General features: G+C 44.7%; 3 protein-coding genes across 3 annotated transcripts; 1 reads left to right on the top strand and 2 right to left on the bottom strand.

Annotated features, from left to right (window-relative positions):
• Window positions 1-252: 252 nt before the first annotated feature.
• Window positions 253-20,557, bottom strand: LOC131282261 (uncharacterized). Its single transcript, XM_058311674.1, has 7 exons — window positions 20,115-20,557; window positions 19,379-19,864; window positions 6,075-6,431; window positions 5,303-5,984; window positions 5,011-5,224; window positions 3,938-4,947; window positions 253-3,293 (listed from the first exon to the last, which is right to left on the bottom strand). Exons 1-7 carry the CDS (start codon window positions 20,171-20,173, stop codon window positions 1,491-1,493), a joined length of 4,611 nt encoding a protein of 1,536 aa, XP_058167657.1. The 5' UTR covers window positions 20,174-20,557; the 3' UTR covers window positions 253-1,490.
• A 475-nt stretch (window positions 20,558-21,032) lies between these two features.
• On the top strand, window positions 21,033-22,090 carry LOC131282444 (calcium and integrin-binding protein 1-like). Its single transcript, XM_058311918.1, has 5 exons — window positions 21,033-21,179; window positions 21,271-21,518; window positions 21,590-21,699; window positions 21,758-21,849; window positions 21,909-22,090. The coding sequence occupies exons 1-5, from the start codon at window positions 21,094-21,096 to the stop codon at window positions 21,928-21,930; spliced, it is 558 nt and encodes a 185-aa protein (XP_058167901.1). The 5' UTR covers window positions 21,033-21,093; the 3' UTR covers window positions 21,931-22,090.
• On the bottom strand, window positions 22,045-22,697 carry LOC131282453 (putative oligosaccharyltransferase complex subunit CG9662). The gene is made up of 2 exons (XM_058311929.1): window positions 22,485-22,697; window positions 22,045-22,421 (listed from the first exon to the last, which is right to left on the bottom strand). The coding sequence occupies exons 1-2, from the start codon at window positions 22,624-22,626 to the stop codon at window positions 22,111-22,113; spliced, it is 453 nt and encodes a 150-aa protein (XP_058167912.1). The 5' UTR covers window positions 22,627-22,697; the 3' UTR covers window positions 22,045-22,110.
• Between the last annotated feature and the right edge of the window lie 1,508 nt (window positions 22,698-24,205).

Consider the following 24,205-nt stretch of genomic DNA (forward strand, 5'->3'; position numbering starts at 1 on the left):
AGGCAAGTATCTATTGGATGAACAAAATAATTTATTATTTCTAACTTGACCCGGACTATATGTAAACTCGTTTTTTTCGTTCAAATTTCCTTGTCTCCATTCTCAATCAATAGAAGCTACTAGACGATTACTGATACGATTATGTTAAACTGCTTTTATTTTATTTATTTTATTGGATTTTGCTACTTCTTTCACTGTAACGTGTTTTTCGCATATGCTAGTACAATTTGTGGTGTTGCTAAACTTGTCTTATTTTCCATTGTTCGGTTCAATGTTTCCCCTTCAGTTTGAAACCCCTTGTTTGTAGGAGAAAAAATTCCCACATACAATTTAGAATCTGTCAACGTGTGTTAACTTATCATCTGATGGCCAATCGCCATTCGCCCCTTGTTTAGTGTATTAACAATTTCGTACATCTAATTTTTGGTTAAACCGAGAATGCCGAATCAAGAACTTCGATGCGTCTGTCTTTAACATTATCCTTTTCGAAATTTCCACCCTTCTACATCAGAACACGAAAACGAAGTTGGCCTTACCCCATCCTAAAGCTGGTTCGTATATTTTTGTCCAATTTACTTTAAAAAACAATTCTTCCCCAATTCGCTCGATCGAACGAGAACAGTTATCTTTGTAACATTAATTTCGAACAATAAACACCTAAGGCAAGGAACAGTCACGAATGCACATTCAAAGATCTACCCTAGTTAATCTAGCTTCATTATACCGAAAACTATTTGTTTGCTGGAAACGGTGTGAGTTGACCAATAAGCCAGCCCATTTTAAACCGAAGCAACATTCACCTAACGTTAGCTGACGAACGCTTCAAGAGACTAGTAAACTCAAATTACCATGGCAACGAAACTAGTTACCACTAGTTTCAAAACTAGCGTTAAGTGAAAGGTGCATCGTTTAACTCGGTTTTTAAAAGAGAAACTGCATTTAAAGAGTGGTTTAGCTTGCTAGTTGAATGAACGAAAACAAGACACGAAACTTTTTTTGAAAACAATAATCATTGCACAATTTGTTTGCTTCTAGCGGGTACAATTTGTTACAACAGCTACTAGCAGTTTATCACTAATTTGGGTTTAACTTGATTTTCTTTACAATTTATCTTACCACATTCCTACAGCTTGTGACTAACGAATACACACTTACGATATACATAACTTAACTAGGACAAAGATGACAAAATAAAGCATACAAAAGGGAACGGCGTAATAGATATATGTATAAGAAAGGGAGAAAAGGTATAGGAATTCCTCGCTTCGTCTAGTACTCCGGTTCAAAAAGGGTTTACAGGTGGTTGGGAAATTAGTAAATTTGGGTTAGTGGCTTTCAACAAAGATTATCACTTTCTTCCTTCTTTGCTACGAGCATGATCACGTTATGGAAAAGGGGGTTCTTCATCGAGGGGGAGGGGTTCAGTCTATACGGTTTTTGTTTAATTAATATCGACGCGGCTACAACACCGGTTGCTTCTTGTGCACCTGCTAAAACACCTTCCGGAACAACCGTCTGATGCTACCCCGGCTGCCGCCGGTTGTCTTCCGTTCCAGCCCACCTCCGTTGCTACCTCCGCCGTTGGTCGGTAGATCGCCATTGAACGAAACGGAAAGCTTCACCGGAGTTGGCTGTTCCTCTATCAGCGAACCACCGGTCACTGCGGGAGGACTTTCCGACTTTGCCTTCAGCCGCTCCCGCCGGGCCTGGTGCTTAGAGGACAACGACGAGGAGGAGAAAGTGGACGCATCCTGCTGACTAGATGATGCGGTCGATGGTGACGGACCTTGCTTACGGTTTTCCGACCACCACCGGTACCAGCTGTCTTTTCTGTCGCCGTCACCGCTGTCCGCTCCTGCCGACGGTGCGCCATTGGCCACGGTGGAATGCTGCCCAGCGCTGGAACTGCCGCTTATGTTAGAACTATTACTGCTATTACTACTAGTGTTGCTGCTATTGCTGCTACTGCTACCCCCGGGAGCATTGATATCCCCGTTGGAGGAGCCTTTCTTCGACGATCGTCTTTTCGAACCGAGACTCGATCGTAAGAGTGACGTTTTAAAGAAAGCCGGCGACGAAAGGCGACGAGATGAAGATTTTTTCGTTTGTTGCACCACGCTATTGTTCGCGGAGTCCGTCGGTAGTGGTGAAACGTCCTCGGTAGTTTCACTTCCATTAGTCAAGCGACCACTACCGTCCACCATTTCTTCCCGTAACGCAGCAATCGCTCCCGACGATACGGTCGAACCGGGCATAAACTCATCGTACGAAAGGTCGCTCGCCGTGGGAATGATAAACTCATCGTTATCCTCCAGATATGGTAGCTCATCGATTCGATTGCTATGGTCCGGCGTTTGGGACGCGTGCCCCCCACCATCGGAGGAACCAGTTCCATTCACCAACCGGAACCGTTGCTCTTGGGGTTCAATCATCGACGTAGAACGTTTTGGGAGCTCGTATCGTGGTCCCCCAGACACGGCCGAATTTGCCGATGGAGTAGACGTTGCCACATTCCCCACCGTGACTATCATCGATGGGGCGGACACTTTCCGGTGTTTATGTTTCGATTTTTTCCGCTCCACTGTCATCGGACCAATGGGACGTGGTTCCTTAACGCCCTCACTACCATCATCTATGAGAAGGTTCATGTAAGTTCCACTGATGTTGAGTGCCTCCTCACTTGGTCGCTTTATACGCAACCGCGCGGGAGACATCGATGAACCACCGGTGGATGGTTCGGCCGTCGCAATAATGACTCCAGAGGAACTGCTTACACAACTGATGGATCCATCACCCGCACCACCACCGGTAACATTCCCTCCTCCTCCCGCCACCGGCATGCCATCGATCGACTTACGACGCAACATTCGACCACGGATTGGCCTCGCATCCGAGCCAACCTGTGCCAACTCACGATCAATAACGCTCTGTGGGAGCGGAGCCGGTCGCTGGCTGCTCGCTCCAACCGATGTACTTGCCCTTCGCCCACTCGACGCCAACACGGAACGTACGAACAGGATAAGAGTGAGAAGCAACACCACGACGACACCGAGCACCGCTAGTACCACGTTGCGCCAGTCGACCACCATCGTCTGGAACTCGAACAGATCGCGCCGCAACTGATCGTTCACCTCTCGCAGCGATGTTTCGCTTTCGCGCATCTTCCGGTTCTGCTCCTCAATCTCATGCAGCGTCTTGGCATACGAATGTTGCAGTTCTTCCACCTGCTTCCGGTAACGGCGACTAAGCTCCTCCAGGTACTGCCCTGAGAGGCTCATATTTCTTTCGAGGGCCTACAACGAAAAACAATGGAAAACAACAGGACACTATTAGCACAATTCCAACGGTTATGGAACGGAGAAAAAGCAGATGGAAGGTAATGTATGCTAAAGTCGTGTTTATAGACGTGTGTTTACTTGGCTAGGTCACATGCTCATTGCACCGAGCTTAATGGTTTAATTGGAGGGCATTTTATGTTTCAAATGGAAGAATTTTAATCAAACTAGCTTACATGGGCTGCAGACTGCAGTATACATTTTATATTTCATTTTTTTCATGTACCCATCCAAGTGTGCTAGTTACTATAGCAATCAATGCTATGCAATTGGGTACGCTGTTTGAAAATGTTTTCCAAAGTTGTGTTTCACAGTGAAACTTTCACTACAGTGGACAATCGTTCATAGTAAATCCGAGCTCACAAAATAAGAACGAAACGCATCATGTCGGACGGTGGAGGGCTAAATTCTTTTACACAATTCACTAAGATAGAAAAGATACAGATCGATATATAGTTTAATAAGAAACAAGGATGAGCAAAAGTCGGAAACAAACGTTAATCTGTTCAACGCGAAACGCGGTACAAGGAAGGAATATTCCCTTCACCTTATTATGTTTGTGATGGATCTGCAATGTGTTGAGCAAAAGTGCCTGGACTTACCTTTATGCGATTGGAAAGCCGAAGGAAAACACTTTCCGGTTGCACTTTTTGTGTATTCGATGTCGTTCCGTGACCGTTGTTCGATCCCGTGCCAACCATTGATCCACCGGCTCCAGACGGTGCACCAATACCACCTCCAATAGGGATTCCCTCGGTTTCGTCGATCGTTTCCCAGTGTTGATGATGATGATCTTCTTTTTCTCGTTCCTGCTGTTGCTGCTGCTGCTGGTCTTGATGTTGTCCTGTTGTCGCAGTAGCTGATGGCAAATTCTGACCCGGTTCATCACCTCCTCCTGCCCCATCTAACGAGGGAGGAGGTTCGGTCGCAACATTAAACATATTCACGTCTTCCTTCGGAGGGAGCGTATTCTGTGACGGACTACTATCATCCGGATCTACTGTCTCTCCCTCGAAGGAAATTTCCCCTCGCTGTTCCTGTTGCTCCTGCTGTCCTACTTGTCGTCCATTATCGTTCGAATGTTGTGGTGGAATGTCTCTCCCAGCGGTTTCTCTTTCACCGACTGGCAACTCCCGATGAGCCTGATGTTCTTCTCCTTGCGATCCTCCTCCGTCGCCTTTTACATCCGGCGACGTTCTTGGGTTCGCCGGTATCAACTTCAGATTGTAGGCAACCACGTTGCAAAGCCCAGCGACCAGCTCGTCCGGTAGCAGATTGAGCACACTGTAGCGCATATTTAAGCACACTGCCGGTTCCCCCTCATCACCGGCACCGGTGTAGTCGGTTTTTCGCGGCAAGTTAAACCCTAACACGTTGGCACATAGAAAATGCTGGGCGGAATCGAACGACCGTCCGATTCGCACGATCCCTAGTAGACTAGTGAGAAGATTGTGTTTGCAATTCATCGTGGACTCGAGCCGAGCCCGGAAACGGTCGGTACAATTAACGCAACGTATCGTATAAGCTAGTGTAACGCAGGACATCGTTGTCGACGGCGATGATGATGATGATAAAGATGTTGGTGGTGATGATGTTGTTGTTGTTGGGGATGCTCCCGGCTGTAGAACTGTGCCACGAGCGAACGAAAGGTCACTACCACCGCCTTCCGCCGTACCGTTCGATAAGTCATTGCTATCGTTGCCGGTTTTCCCGAGCGCTTCGGCCGCCTTCTTTACCATGCTCATCACTACCTCGCCGGCTGATTTGAGGAGATTATTTGGGTGTTTACCTCCCGTTTTCTTTCCATTGCCATCCACCGGTCCACCGGTACCCGGTTCAGTCAGCAACAGATCATCGTCACGAAGGGAACCCTCGATTCCAACTTCATTCTTCATCGGCAACGGTTCCTTGTGTTCACTTTGGAATCCGTCAAGTATAATTTCCCTGTCTACTAATGGAGCCATCGCTTCATCCTCTTCATCATCATCATCATCATCTGGCTGCAGGGGAGTGTTGTCCGTTTCGAACGCCTCAAACTCAGACGTACCATACACACGGAACAGCGATACCGGACAAAAATGCTCCTGATTGTAGTGCGAAAGGATCTCGACGCGAACGAACTTTCCGAACAGATGGGGATGGAGCATGAAACTCTGTACGTCCCGTTCATCCTTCGCAGTAAACTGACCCACGTTGGCCCAGTCCCGCGTAGGGAATCGATTGCTAACCGACACGCTAAACTCCTTCGGAGACGACGAGAACAGTTCGAAGTTTGCCAGCTCGATGCGTTCGGCCTGGACCGGTTCACACAGTTCCACCACGAACCAAATCTTGCTGGTGCACGGATTAAGCAGATACTCGTCCTTCGGTGCCGTCAGCACAGAGCCCGTGCTCTGTGCTTCCGGGTTCGATGCGATGATCTTTGCGCCACACTCGGGTGCTGCGTAGTTTTTCGCGCGAAGCTTCATCGGGCCACCGGTCTTGCTGCCGGCCGGTTTGGTTCCTTTCTTCATCGCCGACGCGTTCACAACCTCGCCCAGCTTCTTCTCCGCCTCGGCCATCTGCTTTTGGGCCCATTCGCTAAACACCGGCATCGGGTTCTCTTCGGTAAGATTCACCTCCAGTGGCTTCAGTTCCACCGTATTGCTGCTTCCGCCGTCACCGCCTGTGGGTCCCTGTCCGTGGGTAGTCTGCTTTCCATCGTCCATCGGGACCATCACCAGGGACGGTTGCTCGTGCTCTTCCGGGATGGCGGAAGGTTGAATCTCACGATGGAACGTAGCGCTATCCTCCGCCTCGGCCGTTCCATTGTAGCTGCCATCCTGTTCGTCCCGATCGGTGGCATCGATGATGGTGCTGCTATCTGGCTGTTGTTGTTGTTGTTGTTGTTGTTGTGGTTGTTGCTTTTGCCGCGCCTGTTCATCGTCTGCTTGTAACGAAATTCCCCCCGGTGGGACGTTGAGAACGTTGTTGTGGGAAAGATTCTTCAGCGTAGCCTCTAGGTTCTCCTCCAGTTTGCTCTCGATGTTGTTCAGCTCGCGGTGCTGGTTGTCCACCAGCGTTATGACCGACGGTGGACCTGGAATGTCTTGTAACCTAAAACGATCAAGAGGGAGCGAAACAAACGTACATGAGTTGAATTGTATTGCACGATCGAAGTGAGAAATAAAAGTTATTAATTGAAAAATAGGTAAAATTAATATTTTAATTGCACGTAATACAAGAATATGTGAAACATCAATTTTTTCAAACAACGGCTCCGGCGTCCAGGAAGCTGATCACCAGTTTCTCATTCTTCTCCCCAATTCGTCAAATGTCAATAATTCTTGTTCCGCTAGACTCCGTTGAGCTTCTCTCGCCAAGGAGATGCAATCGGATACAACGACAGGAACTACCGGTGCGTAAAGGAATGCAAATGAACGAAATCGAAAGCCACCTATTCCTTCCGCCAACACACGTGCGATGACACGCGATAAGCTGCGCTAAACCTAGCGAAGGGACGAGTGTGGTGTTTACTATCAAGCACGATCTATTGACGAAGCGTAACCTTCCCAACAGTGCAATGCCATTCCAGGGACACCGAGATAATAATATCCACCGTGGGTGTTAAGCGGAGAAAACTGGCGCTTTCGTGAGCATCCAACCAAACAACCAACCAATACTTCCTGCTCGGTTTGTTTCACTCGGACCGAATACTATTTTTAATCATTCCGTTACTAAACAACTGCCCCCTCTTCCCTCCCTCTGCCAACGGTCATAATGACCATAACTGTCACCGCTGTCAGGGAAAATAATATGTTACCCGAAGACACTGAAACACGCGGAATATGCGTTTGAATGTCTATCTCATCCATCATAGGAAAGTGAAACAAAATGTGTAAAGGAGGTGTGGAAAGTATGTTCACATTTTCGCAGTATTACACTGCCGTTCAAGTGCAAGGTTGGCCATCCGGGCACCGGTGCCGGTAAGTATACGGAAAGTATTTCGCCGGAGCCATTTAACATTGAGGTTTGCGTACAGTAAAACTTTATTTTCATTCTATATTTCAAATCATAACTATATCGATAGACTTCAGATTATCAAGATTGACTATACGTGGTCGTTTTAGCTTTATTTTTTGCCTGTTTTTCTGTCCTACAGCCATGTAGTGGCTCGATTATGAATCACAAATCATAATATATCACTTCCGTAAGCTCTATGCTTTCCTATTGCAACTTCAGTACCTTCCCAATCAGCCTTACACAAAAACAAATTAAAAGTGCGTCTATGTACGATGTTTTTTAACAAACTTCTTTGCCAGTATCAATTTGAGCAGTTTTGTTAAACTTATGCAAATTTTTCGGATTATCACGTTTACCGTGGATAATCGGAAAGCTGCAGTAACTAAACACAGTAATAAAAACCAATGTATGCTCGTTTCTGCATAATTTAATTATAAACATGTTCTTCTACATCGTATCGTAAATACGTAAATGTCGTAAATTTAGTCCTGAGCCTAGCAGCTACTCTGCTTTTTTAAAACCTTCGAAAACTGTACAACAATAGCTGGGATGTAAGCTTGTAATTCTTATGTTTTACACTTCGTGCTTTTGTGCTTTACCTCTTTATGGGTTGAGCTTATTATATTGCTTCTTCTTCTCTTGGTCATGCCTGCCTGTTAAGGGCTTACGAGACTTGTTTCCCTGTTGTACGTGGATAGTCAGTCCTCTCGTACAGGGGAGGGTCCGGTTTCGGTTGGGATTCGAACCCTATTGTATTGCTCTACACATTGAATATGATTCCTATTACGGGATTCTATTATTTCCTGTTTTTTGTTGCTTCCCTTAAGCACTTACCCATCGTGGTAGAGACTGGAGATGGCCAATATCTGCGAGAACAGGGCAACCCAGCAGACCGTCAGCAGCACGGTCAGCTTGCGCATTCTGCTAACATGCCCACAGATTGCGCACACCAGCTTCATCGAGAGCTGCCATTTGATGTAGCAAAACGCGACCACGTACAGATTGACCACCATGTACACATCGACCGACGGCCACTGGGGCATCGATGGGGGCAGCGTGAAGGTTCGTCCAGGTACCCTCACAGTGAGATGCGAAAGTTTAGTCCGAGAAAAAATAGTGGCACACATACGCACACAAATCGGCACACAAACGCTTTGGAGACGATCCGATCCCTTTGGAGTCTCTCTTAACGGGGCATCATTGTAGCCGACAGGGAGCAAAGTGGCGCTCTGCTAATAAACTGGTGTCCTGTGTCCCGGTGTTTTGCTTCTCACAAAATATCACCACCGATCGTTCATGATAACGAGCACTTTTCATAATCCATCACAGCCGGAAAAAGAAAAGTCTGCCATTCTTCGGTAGCTGCCAATTTGTGGCTTACTGACGCACGATGAAAGCGAAGGATCCTCGCGTCGGATGCAACTGGAAGATGACGCTTGTTGTGCAAAACTGAGGGAAACCAAAATGACGTGCCTGTGTGCTAAACCTTCGAGTACGTTCGCGACCTTCCCGCGCTATCATCGCACAGCAAACCGCCTGGAAATGAATTTTTAAATGAGTAAAAAATAAACAAAGCACTTCGAATGCCTCCTCGGTTAAACCGGAGCTCGCGGTTCAGTGGAACGGAACTCTGGTGTGCTCCGGCGCGTAACCGGTGTGTGTAAATGATAACGATTGTCCCCGCCGGGACGCGAGTTGAAAGTGTTCCTAAGCGTCACGCGGTTAGTTGTTTTCCTTTTCTTTGCACCGCACACAAAATTTCACAACAGCTTGTTCTAGTTTATCGCAAAATTACCATACACAACAGGAAAGTAAAGGTACATCTCGAAAAAAAACAACAGTCCCCTGATAATGACGACGATTTATGGTGGAAACGCTCACCGGAAAATGTGTACTATTTCCATAAAATTGCCACGTGATTTGCAGGAAATGCGAGTGCATCGACGATACGGACGTGTGAAACGTTCCGGATGGAGCTTTTGGAGCTCGGTAACATTAAACCACTAACGTATGTGCCTAATCTCTAAAAAAAAGTGACTATCATATGCCCCTATCTTCGGTAGAATGAGCTCATGTAACCTAGGTTACATTCTTTCCCAGCACCGCACGCGATCTGCACGATCTTCCCCGGTCAGGCCCGCGGCCATAATTAAGAGACAGTTGAAGTGGTTGTAAAACGTGCCCAACGTGTCGCGATAATTCGATATTTACCTTCTCCACCCTGACGTATCCTATGACGGGCACAATTTTCAAACAATTAACTTTCTGACCAAACGTTTTGCCGGACCGGTGAGGAACGCGGAACGCTGGTTGGTTGAAAAAATTATCTCTCCAGCCGGCAGCGCCATGCACTTCAAAAGGAAACGTGCAATAGAGGGATTTTATTACAGACTAGACCAAACCACCGCAACAACAATCTTTGTCGTATGGGAATCAGATAACGTGGCCCAGGTTTCCTATTTCAGGAAGTGGCATTGGAATATACTGACGTCAATTTCCGCGAGAGCTTTGCCCTGGAAACGGTATACCGCCAAGTGCTAATCGCTCCAATCGACGATGTTTTGTTTGATCGAGCAAAATGTCAGTATGCAAAATACGTAACAAAATAGGGCAGTATAGATGTTTAAGAAAACGTTCAGGATACAGTTCTACTGAACAGGAAGCACTTGCTCGCTTTGTCAATCGATGCATTAGATCAGGGTTCGGCAAAGTCCGGCCCGTAAGAAAATTTCATCTCAATTCTTGTCGAATTTGTTCACAATATCACTTAAGTTTTTTCTTGAGGAAACGTAAATTAAAAATTTAAACAATATCAGACGCCCTTCGCGTCTATTTTTAATACACTTTTCCGATCGCATCTTTATAATTGGACGCGCTTAAATTACCTAACCTTGTAAATCTCGTCCAGAATCCAACGTGTTTCATTGAAAAAAACGCTTAATATCCCTTTTGAAAAGTTTACTACATCGTTCAATTTATGACCCCTTTCGGGAAACGTATGCTTAACCCCTGTATTAGATGGCATAATCCTTTTTAACTTTTTTTTCCTTTTTTTTGATAAGGTAAAACATAAATAAGTTGTTCCACTTTCTCTACTCAGTTGTATTTCATGATACTGTACGTGAACACGCCCCGTAATAGAACAGAAAGCGGAGCACTTTCTCCTTCAGCAAACACTGAAGAGAAAAAAAAAGATCAACATTTCTTCCTCGTTGCGAACGGAAGTGGGTGGTTGCTAGAACTGATTAAACTGAAAACAAAACATCACCACATGGCCATCCCGAGACTGTCGCGAGGGAACATTGTGGATGTGGTAAATAAATTCTACCGAGAGCGAAAGAAAGCTGACGACCAGTCAAAGCCAGTTAAGCTTAACATGTGTTAATTTAAACGAGCGCCAACATTCTTGGCAGCGTCCACTTGTTCATTTGACGCGCGTGAAACGCAGGGAATTGTGGTCAATTGTTTTCCTTTTTACTTCCACGGTAGTAAATAAAATGCAAACACAAGGTACTTCGAGAAACAAGTTATTCCTGAACGTTCTATTCCTCTTGCAGGCTTTGTGATAAGCCCAGCAATACATTCCACACAGCCACCATTCGCCAAACAAAACTGCAAACATACAAACAAGCAGCATCCAATAACCCTTCACTAAATCCAAAAACCAACCGCATGGCTCACGCGACCGCGAAAAAGCGCAAAGCCACGCGGACAAGCGCGATTCGACCACGTAATTTTGTTGTTTACCGGCGCGCGGCACGGTTTTTGCTTACGGCAACGTGTGAGCCACGACAACAACAAACACAAACTCCCAATGACGGTGTGTCCAACACAAAGCCACTGGGTAGAAATTCCAACCCCAACCCGATCCGGGGCAACCCTCCGTCATCGCGCGGGTGGGGTGGTTTGAATAAAACAAGGGATCGATGTGATAAGAAACTTAATGGTATTTCGATTGCGGGAAACGGGAGTATAGCAATGGCTATGTTTAACACTTTAGCTTTGTCGGTCCCGTGGGGCCAACAGCGTTCTTTCCCGTATGCCGGCGTCGGTCTGCTCGGACCGACAGAGCCCGTTGGGTAGGCCGGCGTTTCTACGCATCCCAGGCAGAACGGAAAGCAGCGCGATTTGCGCATCGAGCTTAACGTGTTAAGAAATGACTACCTTTCATCGATCATTCTTATTACGTTCTATCGAAATTTTTCGAGGCAATACCCAATGTTTTTCTACCATTTAAAAAAATAACACGTAACCATTTTGAAGGTACACGAAATACGTGCCCAGTGTACGACGTCACTTTTCGGTGCCCAACTGAACCGAGCAGCCTTGACTGGCTGTCCAAAAAAACAAAAAAAAAATAAACAAACAAATCGTCTAGGGGTCACAAGCAACTAATCCCGGCATGAGGAAGTATGACCTACCACCACGCACCGAAAAATGAAATACGCTGATTAGATTTCAGCGCAAGACCCGCATAGCACGCAGAGAGCTCTGTTTGGCCACGTTGGCTGGTGGGTTCCGCAACAATCGTATTCAACGAGAATGGTCGCGGACACGGGAGACGAACTCTTGCGACGCAATTTTTCTCGGTGGTCATGGTAATCTCCCCACCGTACGGCCAGTGGTGACGAACCTGAACGATCATGCACAACGTAGATCAGTAAAGCAAGTAATAATGGTGGTTTGTTTTCTCAATTCTAGCTGAAAAAAAGTAACCGTAAACAAATTAGTAATGCTTTGTGCAAACGCATCGCATGAACTGAGCAAACGTCTAGCGACCAAAACATGGCACAAACAAGCTGAACACACTTTTTACTGTGTGTGGGTGGAAAATATATTTACTACTGTATTTAAAAGAATCATCTCTGCTACATAGCAACAGTATGGGGCACTATGGTTTAAAAAAAAAACTTCACCAAATCGTATAGTTTATTTTTATGGTTTTTTAAGTAGTCTTGAACGGGGAAAACTTAATCTGTTTTATCAAAAAAATCTTCGCTTGAAACATATTTATTTAAATTTATTTTTATCGATTGTCCACAACAATACAAATATTGTTGATAAGTGAGGTATGGAGCTACAAAGAGTAAGGAACAGCAAACGGTCATTTGTTCGTCACTCCTGACCCTGTGTCCCTGTGAGCATAGCGACACCGTGGAGCCACCGTAGTAAACGAACTATCAGCGCCTTTCGTCCGAAACAGCACCGCGACAGCGATCGATTGGTTTTTTGTTCAGAACCAATGTCAAAGTAAAGGGTGAATCAAAAAAGTAAAAAAGGAAAAATGCTCGCCAATTGTGGGCGCCACAACAAAACAGAAGGGATCTTTTACGTCGAAGGGCGAAGGCAAACGACGATATGGTCAAGTAAGTAATGCACCAAGTGCTTAAATTATTCAGCAGCACTTCATTCGATTAGGCGAGACACATTACTGTGGCGCGATAAAGGTACATGAGAAAAATACGTTGTAATCGATGGACCCTTAAATGGTCCATCCATTTGTTTACCCTTTGAACTTGAAAAAAGAAGCTTCACTTCAGTAGCTTTTTAGGCACATGGGTGGTTTCTTCGTCCTACGTTTTTCTGAGTCATCCACTTGGATCAAGAAACATTTGGGTACACAGCCAAACCTAGGCAATATGAAACCATTTCTGTTTTACAACATATTTCACAATATCCCGCGGTGTACTAATCACATTATTAAGTTCTGTTTACGAGCGTTTAAATAAAATTCTTTATTAAAAAATTAAGTCATATTACTCAACGTCTCATTTGGAATGCTGGATAAAGTAGCTGCGCTGAAAAAGCACAGTTGCAATATTTGTATAAAAGAACCATGTGTGCTATACGTACTGCAGGTTACCAATCTCGTAAAACGGTTTACTTTTCCAGTTCCAGTTCGAACCTGAACTAAATGTGTACAACTTTTCAAGAAAACCAAAAACCATGAATGTAAAACATTTAGTGAAGGGATAGAATATCGGTAAATACTGCATCGACCTCATTGTAGATTAAGTTTCTTGCAATAAACTCGCCTTATCGATAGGTTGTATCAGTTAACCTTGAGGACGTGGCACGATTGTGGCGACCCGCACAAACCGCAAGTGAATGTTCTACCATACGAGGTAACTTTAATGTCAACCTTTCTGTTAAGTAACAAACAACCAGACGAAAAAACCTTCGCCAACGCTAGATTGTATAAGAAAACCAGAATAAATACAGTCTAACCAAAAAGACGCCGCGGTTGGGTTGCAAATTTGGAGCGAAAATATGCTAAAATCAAGCAAAATTTGCATACCCCAAACGTGTTTTTCCAGTTTCATCTGTTGTCATTAGATTCGATGGGATAGCAAAAAAAAAGAATTTAGACGACTATCGTCGTTCGTTACCACCAAGACGAGATATGGCGAGGTACAGACACTCGTCGTGCGTTACGAAAGAGAAGATTCCACCGAGGTCAGGTTGAACTGGCGTAATCTTTGTGCAACCGTCATAGCGGGAGCATATATCTAACCATTCTTCTTTGATCTGCTTTCTTCTCCTTTCCATCTTCACATGCTGTTCACTTTCACTGCACGCGGCTAATGCAATAATGCTCCATAACGCACCTAGGAAATGCAATTAATGGGGGTCCGCCTTTTCTTTTTTTCCTTTTCACTTTTCACAGATCTTTATTCGAATCAATGCACCGCTGGCGAACTCTTGCTTTACGATTGTCAGCCACGGTCTGCGCGCGGCTTTCTTGCTTTTTCCCTCGGTCCGATTTAACCGGTTCCTGTTCCCAGGAACCTAAGACGTACCGCAGTTACGACCGCATTGCGTCAGGAAATGCTACTCGTGGCCAAAAAACTCCGTGGGCTCCAAAGGCTCGCAAGGGAGCCGCTTTAGATTGGACACTTTCACTAAGCCGGTGAATTGAAACATGATTTAGGGTTGGACGTTGCAAGAAGAAAAACGGGAAAATTGTGCACCTCTGAGATGGCGGCCTGTGGAGCACTGAAGTACAGCAACATATTTGTTTGATTTGCCATATGTACTAACGTACACCGCACCGCAAATCTTGCAAACGAATTGTCTACGGTACATTTGCCCCTCCGCAGATTATGCCATACTGCCAACAAGGCCAGCAAAAATCTAAATTCCAGATGAAAAAACATTCTGTAACAGCGAAACAAAAAAACACCCACCAAGAGCGTACGTATTTGCAATGCTACATCTGTGCAGAACGACTTTATTTCCTTTGCGGGATATCTGTTACTTTCAACCACAAGAGAAACAAGGGCAATGTGGGGGACAAAGCAGTGGCCCATATTTAGCACTACTCGGTGCGAACCCTCTTCGTTGTTGTTCACCCACTTAGCCCGTTCCACAATTGCGCCGGCCGTGTTACCATCGAATGGTACATGGATGTTCCATTTGGTAGAATGTTCCAGTCCAAACCCCACAATGTGGCGCCAGACGCGCCTCTAAATCCTATCGAGCTCGCACTTCACAAATTCCACAGTCGTGGTTGATTTCTTATCTCGCCTCGATTGGTTGACAAGTTTTACGAACGTGCTAAATGATCGTGTCTGTCTCATTCCATGCTCACGCTATGGTCTGACTTCATATTTATCGAGACAAAATATGTAAAATTTAACTCAACCAAAGTCACGAATTGAATTTCTAATTGTGATAGGCTGCTTTTTTATTTACGTTTAATAATATGACTCAGAGCGGCCATAGCTGGGCAAACATTGTTTAATCAGAACAGAATAAGGCGGGGTAAATAATATAGTCTGGAATTCCCTATACAGAATCGACTGTACATTCGAGCTCGTCGGATGTATTTCTGCATCGTTTGAATTACATGTGACCGTGTCTGTTAAACGACCACTCGTCTCTCACTAGCACCATCCCGAGCCCAGTGGAAAGAACCTTTTACTTGCTTATTTCTTTCTAAACACCCTAACGACCCTTTCTTTTAGACACGAGCAAAACACTTTGCCTTTTTCCTCTGGGTAACGGAATCACACGAATCCCGTTGCAATCATTTACATGAACTTCATCTTCTTCGTTGGATGAGAAAACATCTCATTTTTCTTATCGCATTCACATTTGGCCCGAAGTCAAGGCGAAAGAAAACTGTCGCAAGTTAGTATTCAAGCTGCTTGGATCGGATGCTTTGTGCTTGAAGCTTTCGACGACACACGCTTGACACGTTGCTATCACACGATGCACACAACAATCATCGTCGGTATGACAAATTGCATAATAGGTTGCATCGGTGCCAACAAAGAAGAGGAGTTCTACCATCTTGCTTGCTTCACCACAAAACACACCGATCATTGAAGGCGGTGCACACACTACTTCACACCAGAACAGAACATTCCTAAGTCAGCTGAGGAACGCCGGAAAAAGGGGCTGCAGTCGTCGTTGGGTATGATTCACTTGTGAAACGAGTGGGCCGAGCACTAGGAAGCTGGGTGGGGACAAGATTCACTTTAAAGACATTAGCCACTTCATTCACATTTTTCCCTAGCTGGCACGGTCGGTCAATGTCAATGCGGTTCGCGGATGCTGTCTTCGTTCCGTGGCCATATCCTTTGGCACGAGATGGCGTACAGATCGCTATCCGTTGCTTCGCGGGACACTGCAGTGACATAATATCGACCCGGCATTTTCACCTACATCCCGACACGACATATTGGGTGGTACCGCACCCTTTCTTTAGGAGATAGTGAATTATTCTCATCTGTTTTAGTAATTGATGTTAATTTTTTTTTCTCATCGTCACCATCACTTGATTTTTAAACTACAAATGTTGACAACAGTCGGCTGACTGCTTGAAACTGCGGATGAACATACACCTTTTCCCTTCCTCAAAGGAAGACCTCACTTCACAATGCAAACACAACACGTTCACTGATAAAAGGCGAGGAAAACCTTGCCGACAAGCCGCCTGGATGGACATAGGGGTAACCTTTACCTAAAGCGAACGAACTAAACGTACAATGAACAACCAAGGCGACCACAACCGGTGCCCGCTCGATACCAAACTAAAGCAACGGACGAACGCCCAGACGAACGAACGAACGTACGAACGGACAACTCAATTGACACTGAACCTACACTGAAATAGTACACTCGACCGCTGCGCGGCTGGCTGGCTCCACCACACAAACCAAGCGATAATCATGACGAAGGCGCCACCGTCAACGATGACGGAGGCAAAGTTTGCCGCGACATCATCCAGCCAACATCCCGCGGATGTGTGCAGCAGTAGTCGTTGGTAAGCGTTGCGTAGTCGTAGTGGGCCTGCACAAACAACCAAAGCAAACCGACAAGCACCAAACGTCATCCTACGCGAGATGAAGTCGAGCCGCATCGCAGCAGCCAACCACGATCTTGCTCTCAATGTTTCATGCTGGCATAGGGATGTTGAAATTATTTGTATTTTGCTTTTCTCATATTACCTTTCTCTTTTCGTTTAAGACACCGCAAAAGATGTGCATTTTTGTGCATTGCACGTTTGGTGTTATACTCCAGCAGCCTGAGAGCTTTGATGTTGATGATCTCCGATTTTAGTTCCCTCTCTCGCCAATCCCAACTTCATCAGAAACGACGTGGAAGAAAACACTGTTCAGGCGCTAAAAGATTTCGTGTTGGCCAACGAACCAAAACAAATACTATATGGCTTCATCAAAGAGTTTGAAACCTGCTTTTGGACGGACACTTCCTGCAGGTGTGCCTACACACCACCTTCCGTTAGGAACCGGTTGAAGGCACCTTATTTGGGCTTCATGAAAATGCCGCTCCTTGGCGACAAATAGCAAAGGCCAGATTCGATCCAACTTCGATTAACTTTGCAGCAACCATTTTCAAACAAGACAGCCTTTTTGAAGCATAGTACACTTTTCTACGGCATTGCTCCATCGAGCATGCTGTTGACCTCCCGGGCAGCGAATGCGTTCTACGCGGAAGCATGTATCAAAGCGCTATAAATCCAAACAAGGTGTCAAAGGAACTTAATTAAAACCAATAATGGCCACCACTGCGACATGTAAGATTAGATAAAGCGCAAATAATGACAGGGCTAGAGGGTTCATCAACGTGGTACTGATAAAGCCTCATGAAATTCCTTAGCATTTCTTTTACCACACCAAATAACTTAACGGTGACGTGTTGGTGATAAAAAACTATACTTCCGCACAAAAAAAAAGGATTTCATGATCGACATTATGGAAAGAACAAATTATCAACATAAACATTCAACTGTAGTTCTCACATTCCTGAGACGAGTCTAAGCCCTACGTCATGGATCAGGAACTTAATTATACGTGAACAAAGGACTTCGACAATCTTTCGTTATGCAACTTTCACGTTTTGCTCGACGTCATTGTCTGCTGTGGGCACCCTTTCTATGCCATTCCCACCTGTCTTTACATCAACAGGAAGAAAGTAAACCGACAGATGAGAAACCGGTTCGTTGTGACCACCAAAAAAGTCACAACATTACAGTGCAAGAAAACTATTCAAAAACATGTTTGCACGGTAAAGCACCACATTGAGGCGTAACCTTGACGTCAGCCCACCGTAAAACCGATGACTGGGGCATTTTGTACGGGCCTAAGTAAAACATCCGTCGCCACTCGTTACTGAGCCCACTGCTTAACATGTTGTGCATAGTGGACACTTCAGTAGAATAACTCGGCAACACACAACATGTAGGAAAAAAAAGTAAAACATTTTTTCAACGTAACATTCGGCAAAATGCATTCAAAAGTGCATGGTAGAGTGTTCGATTAATGGCGCAACTGAGAAATTGAAGTAACGTAACCCGCTTCCGACGAGTCTTAAATAATCAGCCAGTTACATTACGGAGATTCATTTTAACCGATCCAAATTCCCTCCTTAACGACATATTTACAACCGATGGTAGACGTAACAACGGACACTAAATCCAAGCGCGAACGCACTCGCCAAGGTCGATTTAATTTTATTTTCGATCCCGTTCAACCGACACAATCTCACCTACGCTACTACGGAACAGGGAGTGGGCCTACCGTGTCGTTGACTGCCATCGAATGCGGCACTGGAAGACGAATGTTGCATTTCTATTTCGTTCATTAAACTCTTCGTAACCAACGTGTGGTGGGGTTGGTTGAAGTGATATGAAACCAAGAGAAAATAAATAAAGCCCGTCTCACAACCCACATCCTTCTTGATTTGTACAACATCGTATCGGACTCCTTCATGTGGAAAATGAAGTCTATTTTTTGCTTCGTGTCTACTTCCTTCGTAGCATTGCACTTTTGCCGTCCTCAATTTTCTCGTTTTCACCAGCTCCACGTTTTTGCGAAGAGGAAAATCATCCGAGAAACATCACAAAGCGATGTGACCATTTTGGCTACCAGTAAGTGGCAAAAGCCTCTTATTTAATTATTAGAGCATAAAGCTCACGCGAATCGTGGAACGACCATTCCTATCACTTGATCGTAAAAGCAATGGCAAGAAGCCACACATCTTCACAACACAAGATGCAGCCGATGTGAACGCCAAGGAATGTGACTTGTACGATTTCTTGGTATGCACCAAAAGTAACAGCACGCGTACTTCACACGTGAATTCTGAAAGGTTAGTCCTCCTCCAAATGGCGCACGTGGTAACGAGACGCGTACGAACCAACCTTGAAGAAGTTAATCTTCTCGTAATGTTTCCACACTGCTTGCCAATCCATTTCTGGATGACCTTCAACGGTGGTCTAGTTAAAATGTCAATAGCCATGATTGGGAAATCATTTCACATTTCTTTGCTAAAAATAAACTAAATGTGGTATTACATTGATCGGCTTCCAAAAGTATTCGTAGCACTTTATGATGATGCGTTTAAAAAAAAATATGGTGTGCTTAGTTGGCATAAAATTTCATCAGTCAATTTCTACCTTCCTATCAGCGCATCCACCTCATGTTGTCTTATCATTTGTACAAAGAAGACGGATGTTATTCGTCGACCGATTAGAGTAGTAGTCTACCCTCGGGGTTTGAGTTTGAATCACTTACCCGCTGTTTGTGACGCCAACGTTTTTGGAGATGGTATCAAGAAATATAACATCCTTCAGATCCGGAGGCTCTTCGGGTTGTGGACTAGGTTTTTCGGTGAGAATGTCCTTCTTGGAGGTGATTTTCCCACCCGGAGAGGGCCTCTTCAGCGGTCGCACATTAGCACGGCTGTTTGGTGGCTCCCCAGAATGACTCTCGACTTGTTGGCGACTTTGGCCCTTTTCACGAAGCACTCCATCTGCTAAACTGTTATGGTTGGTATTCCCCTCATACTCAGCACTGCCGTCGCGTAACAGATCACTTCCCGCGCGCTGCTTAGCACCAACGGTGAGGGATCCGTCCGGTATTCGGGCCGGATGTGGCATCGACGGAGCACCATGATGTTGTTCTTGATGTTTATGATGATTATGGTGATGTAGATGCTGCGAATGGTCATCAGCGGTAGGCTTCAGCGTTTCTGAGGCCACTATGATAAACAACGTGCAACTGTGAATGAGGAGCAAAAGAAAAACGACACCGAATGAAATGGATGCACGTCGTCGCCATGACAGCACGATGAAAATGGGACTTGGTGGCGCTTGGCTGCAACGTAGCCGCATTGATGTTCAGCTGACGATTGCATCACAGTTCTGTCGGGCGCCCGCCACTCGTCAACCACCGGCCCTTTTCGTTATTGAAGGCCGTCGAAGGCCATTAACGCCTACAAACGCTGCAGCCGGATAGAAAGGAAACTCACCTGGACACCAAAAATACCAGTAACAGGGTGCAGTAGGTATAGCGTAAGCTAGGTTTCATTATTATTCTACCACTCCGGAACACATTGACAAAAGGTCGATTGAAGAAAGGAATTCGCTAAAACAGAATTTGTACAACTGCACCACGGGAAACTCACATACAAAACTCTCCTTTTCGCTCTTGCTCTCGCACTATGGCTACTGATTGGAGGTAAATTTTATTGAGGAACAAAATTTTCCAACAGTCGCACGACCCACACAAAATCGCGTATTGACGCTGGTAGTAATTAACATTCGCGAACGTGATATAAAACGGTAGACAGCTCCGTTCACTAACCGAAACGCGGCACGCTAAATGCTGGCACTCGAATTAGAAACCAAAATACGACTCGCGAAGCCAATCAAATACTTGTGCTGTACACTTTGTATCATCGAGAACGGGAGAATTTTGTTGGAGCATCTGCTCACTGCGCGGGTGTCGTGTGATTTCACTTTTTTATCATTGCACCTCCGCACCGATTTCTCAACACAAAACAACACAGGCATCTATCGTGAACGACGAGCAAATCTGCAGAATCTCTCGCTTTGCGACAATGTCAACTGACAGTTCTGACGTGTTTTTCAAATCTCAGTGAAAATGAGGCGTGTATATGACACACTCCAACGGCAATTACTTAAATTAATTATTCGCTTAGCAGCTCATCCTGAAAAGCATTAAAACTCCATTCACCGCTGGCACATTAAAGGGTTCTTCGTTTTTTGTTCTCCATTAAAAAAAAACCAACAAATATATTGCGCAAAAAATAATCCTTTCTCAACATTGCATATTTATTTTCACCCGGTGCCTTGTTTACTAAATGTCAATCTCAACAAAGTATCTCTGACCAAAACAACTTTTCCATTGTAATTTTATCGAAAAAAACACTTCTCTAGAGGATTTAACTATTCTTACCCTCAAAAAACGGTCGCAATCCCATTACAATGGGGCAAGTAAAGAGCCAGTTCAGTGAAGACGAGCTTCAAGACTACGAAGACCTGACATACTTTACGAAGAAAGAGATTCTCTAGTAAGTGCTGTTGTGTTGCAGACATTTAAGAACTGTTCGTATAACTTTCCTTTTCTTCCTTTTCTATACCACTTGGAATCTTCGTGGACAGTGCTCATAAGAAGTTTAAAAATCTTGCCCCAGAGAAAGTTGGACACAACAAAAATGCGAAGCTGTCTATGAGTAAAGTCCTTGAGTACCCGGAGCTGAAGGCCAATCCCTTCGGTGATCGCATCTGCAAAGTGTTTAGTTCCAGTAACGATGGGGACATTACTTTCGAAGATTTTCTCGACATGATGTCCGTCTTTTCCGATGCTGCGCCGAAATCGGTTAAAGCAGAACACGCCTTCCGGATTTACGGTAAGTGGAGTAGTGGAGTATTAACTTCGTGCATTGTTCTCGCTCAATCTGAACAGTATATTTGTTTTCAGATTTCGATGGAGATGATATGATTGGGAGAAACGACCTGAAACAAGTCATACAACGGCTGGTGGCTTACAATTCAGACCTTGGGCACAACGACATCGACCAACTCATAAACGTAAGCTAAAAAGTCTACTCAAATGCCTTGTACGTTTCTCATATGCTTGATTTCTCAGAATATTCTCGAGGAGGCGGATTTGGATGATGATGGAGCTTTGTCGTTTGCTGAATTTGAACATATCATCGATAAATCGTCGGATTTCATTAAGTAAGCTAAGCATTATCTTTCACGAGTCCAAAACTTACTGTTACCTTTTTTGCTTACAGCTCCTTCCGCATTCGACTGTAGGTTGTAAGAAAACGAAGAGGAAAAATCTCCAACCATCCGTATTATCCAAAAACGCAACTAGAAAAAATCGATTAACCCAACTCGTGATGTAATTTAAGTTTTCGAGCGCATCATTTCATAATAAAATTGTATTTATTATTTCGAAGCACGACTAGCGTACGAATTACAGGATTGAGTTGTTTATGGCTGCAAGTAACCAGGCAGCTTCATGCGCATGAAAATCCACGTCGTGAAAAAGGACACCGTAATGAAGATAAAGCCCATAGCGATGAGGAGAATCTTATTCAGCTTCGGTTTTCCCGGCGTGTGTGTCTGATCCATGATGATAAATCCTAGGCTTCCGATAGTGAACAGGAAACTGCTCGCCAGACCTTCCATGATGTACTGTCCGTTCACCCGGTATGGCATGAAAGCAACCGGCCGCGAATGGCCATGCTCGTCGGTTGTGGATCCAACACTCGGTGGCTCGACAATAACATCATAAATAATACCTACAAAAAAAATACACATCAATCAATTTCGCCGGCGGAATCATTCGTAGCTAGAAAACAAACCTCCGGTAACGAGGAAATACGAGAGTAACACAAATGAAAACACAGTCATTGCCGAGGGCTGTTGTAGCCATGTTGGTCGTTTGAGTTTGAGGTTCGGTACCTCGAACAGGTAGAACGGTATACTGTACAGAGTTTCAATCATTTTTCACGAAATTAAATCTCCTCTAAAGGTCTTTTGCTGAACTTGGGTTGTTGATGCGACTGGTGATGCTACACCTCTTTGCTGTACTGTCAACAAGAGCTGTCAGACCACGACAGCAATGCAAGTTTTGAAGAAAGCAAAAGCGATCAAAGACACCCGGTTGACAAAAATTCAAATTTTTTGCAGCTGTCATGTAGTACCAGCAACCCACTAGTCAATTTAGCCGTTACCATACAAGTTTTCCCACCCCCGATCCCTCTTGGCCCATACTTCGGTCTTTGCACACAAGATGTCGAGTATGCCATCTCTTTTTAGCGTGTAGCTCGTCATCGTCTGTCCCGCTCATCTGTATAAATCAACGTTCTGTTGGATCCAACCCGGGTGGTATAAAGGTAAGTTCCCGTGTTTGGACACAGCGATTCAAAAATTTCTCTGTGTTAGTGGAACCGTGCGTGGAAAGAAAGTCAGTGAGCAAATGACAAGTTCGAGAAGCCGGATCAGTATCACAACAAGAAGTGAGTTGAACACACGCGAACGCAAATCTAATCGTGGTAATTGTTTTAGTTTCTCCTGGTCTTTAATTTCTCTTAGTGATTCCAGAACATTGTTATCTTCGGCTCGATGGATGGACACTCAACAGAAAAAGTAAGGAATAAAGCAGTATCTCAGGAAGCCAACAAAGCGACCGGGGAAACTACATCCGAAGCAGTAAAGTCGGAGTCGGAAGTTCCGGCTGTCGCCAATCCTGGCCTTGTTAAAAAGGGTAAGCACAAGCATGCCGATATTCATTTCGTACCAGTTGCAGCGTAATGAAATCTCACTCCAGTTTTAGACGATTACAATCAAATCGACCCGCCGGATAGACGAGTGCTTGTTTGCGATGGCTTATTGTGTCCGGAAGTTTCATACACCCGAAACGATAAGCAGTTCCCGTGAATTCTTCTACTTCCTAGAGAATTATACGTGAGTATTTGTAAAAAGTGTTTAAAACATTTTTTGAGTGTAAAATAAATATTTCATAATTTTTCCAATTTGAGCCTGACATTTTTATTTTGCGAAATCAAGCGAAAGAAACCATTTATCACTACTACATACATACATTCCATGGTTCGCACCAACACATGCATAGATCTGAGCTGTACGTTCTCACTCACACACGCTCATAAGCCCGTGGCTCAAACTCCTCAAAACTCCTCAAAACTCCTCAATTTTGTATGGGCAAAATCGAGGTGACACAAAATTAGGAGTTAGCATGCAAGTTTTTGCCTAGTGGGAAGTTTTCCATGGCAGATTGCTGGGACTCTTGCTGGAACTACATAGTACCAGCAACAATTTCAATTTCTGTCAACCGGGCAATTAACATACAGGTCGGGTCAAAGCTGTTTTTTGCTCCGCCATATTTGTGACAGTTGGTTAAAAAAGTGTTTACAAAAATTTCCAGCATACTTATGGGAGATCTCCGGTAAAATCTTCGCGAAATAGGTAGTTGGTAATTCTAGATCACAGTATCCATGGACCTGCGGATAGAAACTGCTCTTCTGTGTGAAATCATGTGATATAGATCCTTTTGCTCGCTGTG

Source organism: Anopheles ziemanni, chromosome 2 (genome assembly GCF_943734765.1).
Source record: "Anopheles ziemanni chromosome 2, idAnoZiCoDA_A2_x.2, whole genome shotgun sequence".
NCBI classification, from domain to species: Eukaryota; Metazoa; Arthropoda; class Insecta; order Diptera; family Culicidae; genus Anopheles; species Anopheles ziemanni.

Bases quoted from the DNA above. Each gene is read 5' to 3' on its own strand.
- LOC131282453 (XM_058311929.1), bottom strand. From the start codon at position 22,626: ATGATTGAAACTCTGTACAGTATACCGTTCTACCTGTTCGAGGTACCG. The intron at 22,422-22,484 runs GTTTGTTTTCTA...TTTTTTTTGTAG, and splicing joins GTATTTCCTCGTTACCGGAG to GTATTATTTATGATGTTATT.
- LOC131282444 (XM_058311918.1), top strand. From the start codon at position 21,094: ATGGGGCAAGTAAAGAGCCAGTTCAGTGAAGACGAGCTTCAAGACTAC. The intron at 21,519-21,589 runs GTAAGTGGAGTA...ATTTGTTTTCAG, and splicing joins ACACGCCTTCCGGATTTACG to ATTTCGATGGAGATGATATG. The intron at 21,700-21,757 runs GTAAGCTAAAAA...TTGATTTCTCAG, and splicing joins ACATCGACCAACTCATAAAC to AATATTCTCGAGGAGGCGGA.
- LOC131282261 (XM_058311674.1), bottom strand. From the start codon at position 20,173: ATGAAACCTAGCTTACGCTATACCTACTGCACCCTGTTACTGGTATTT. The intron at 5,985-6,074 runs GCACGAGCAACC...TGACGGCGGAAG, and splicing joins CCTTCCGCCATCCCGGAAGA to CAGCAATACGGTGGAACTGA. The intron at 3,294-3,937 runs GTAAGTCCAGGC...TTTTCGTTGTAG, and splicing joins GGCTTTCCAATCGCATAAAG to GCCCTCGAAAGAAATATGAG.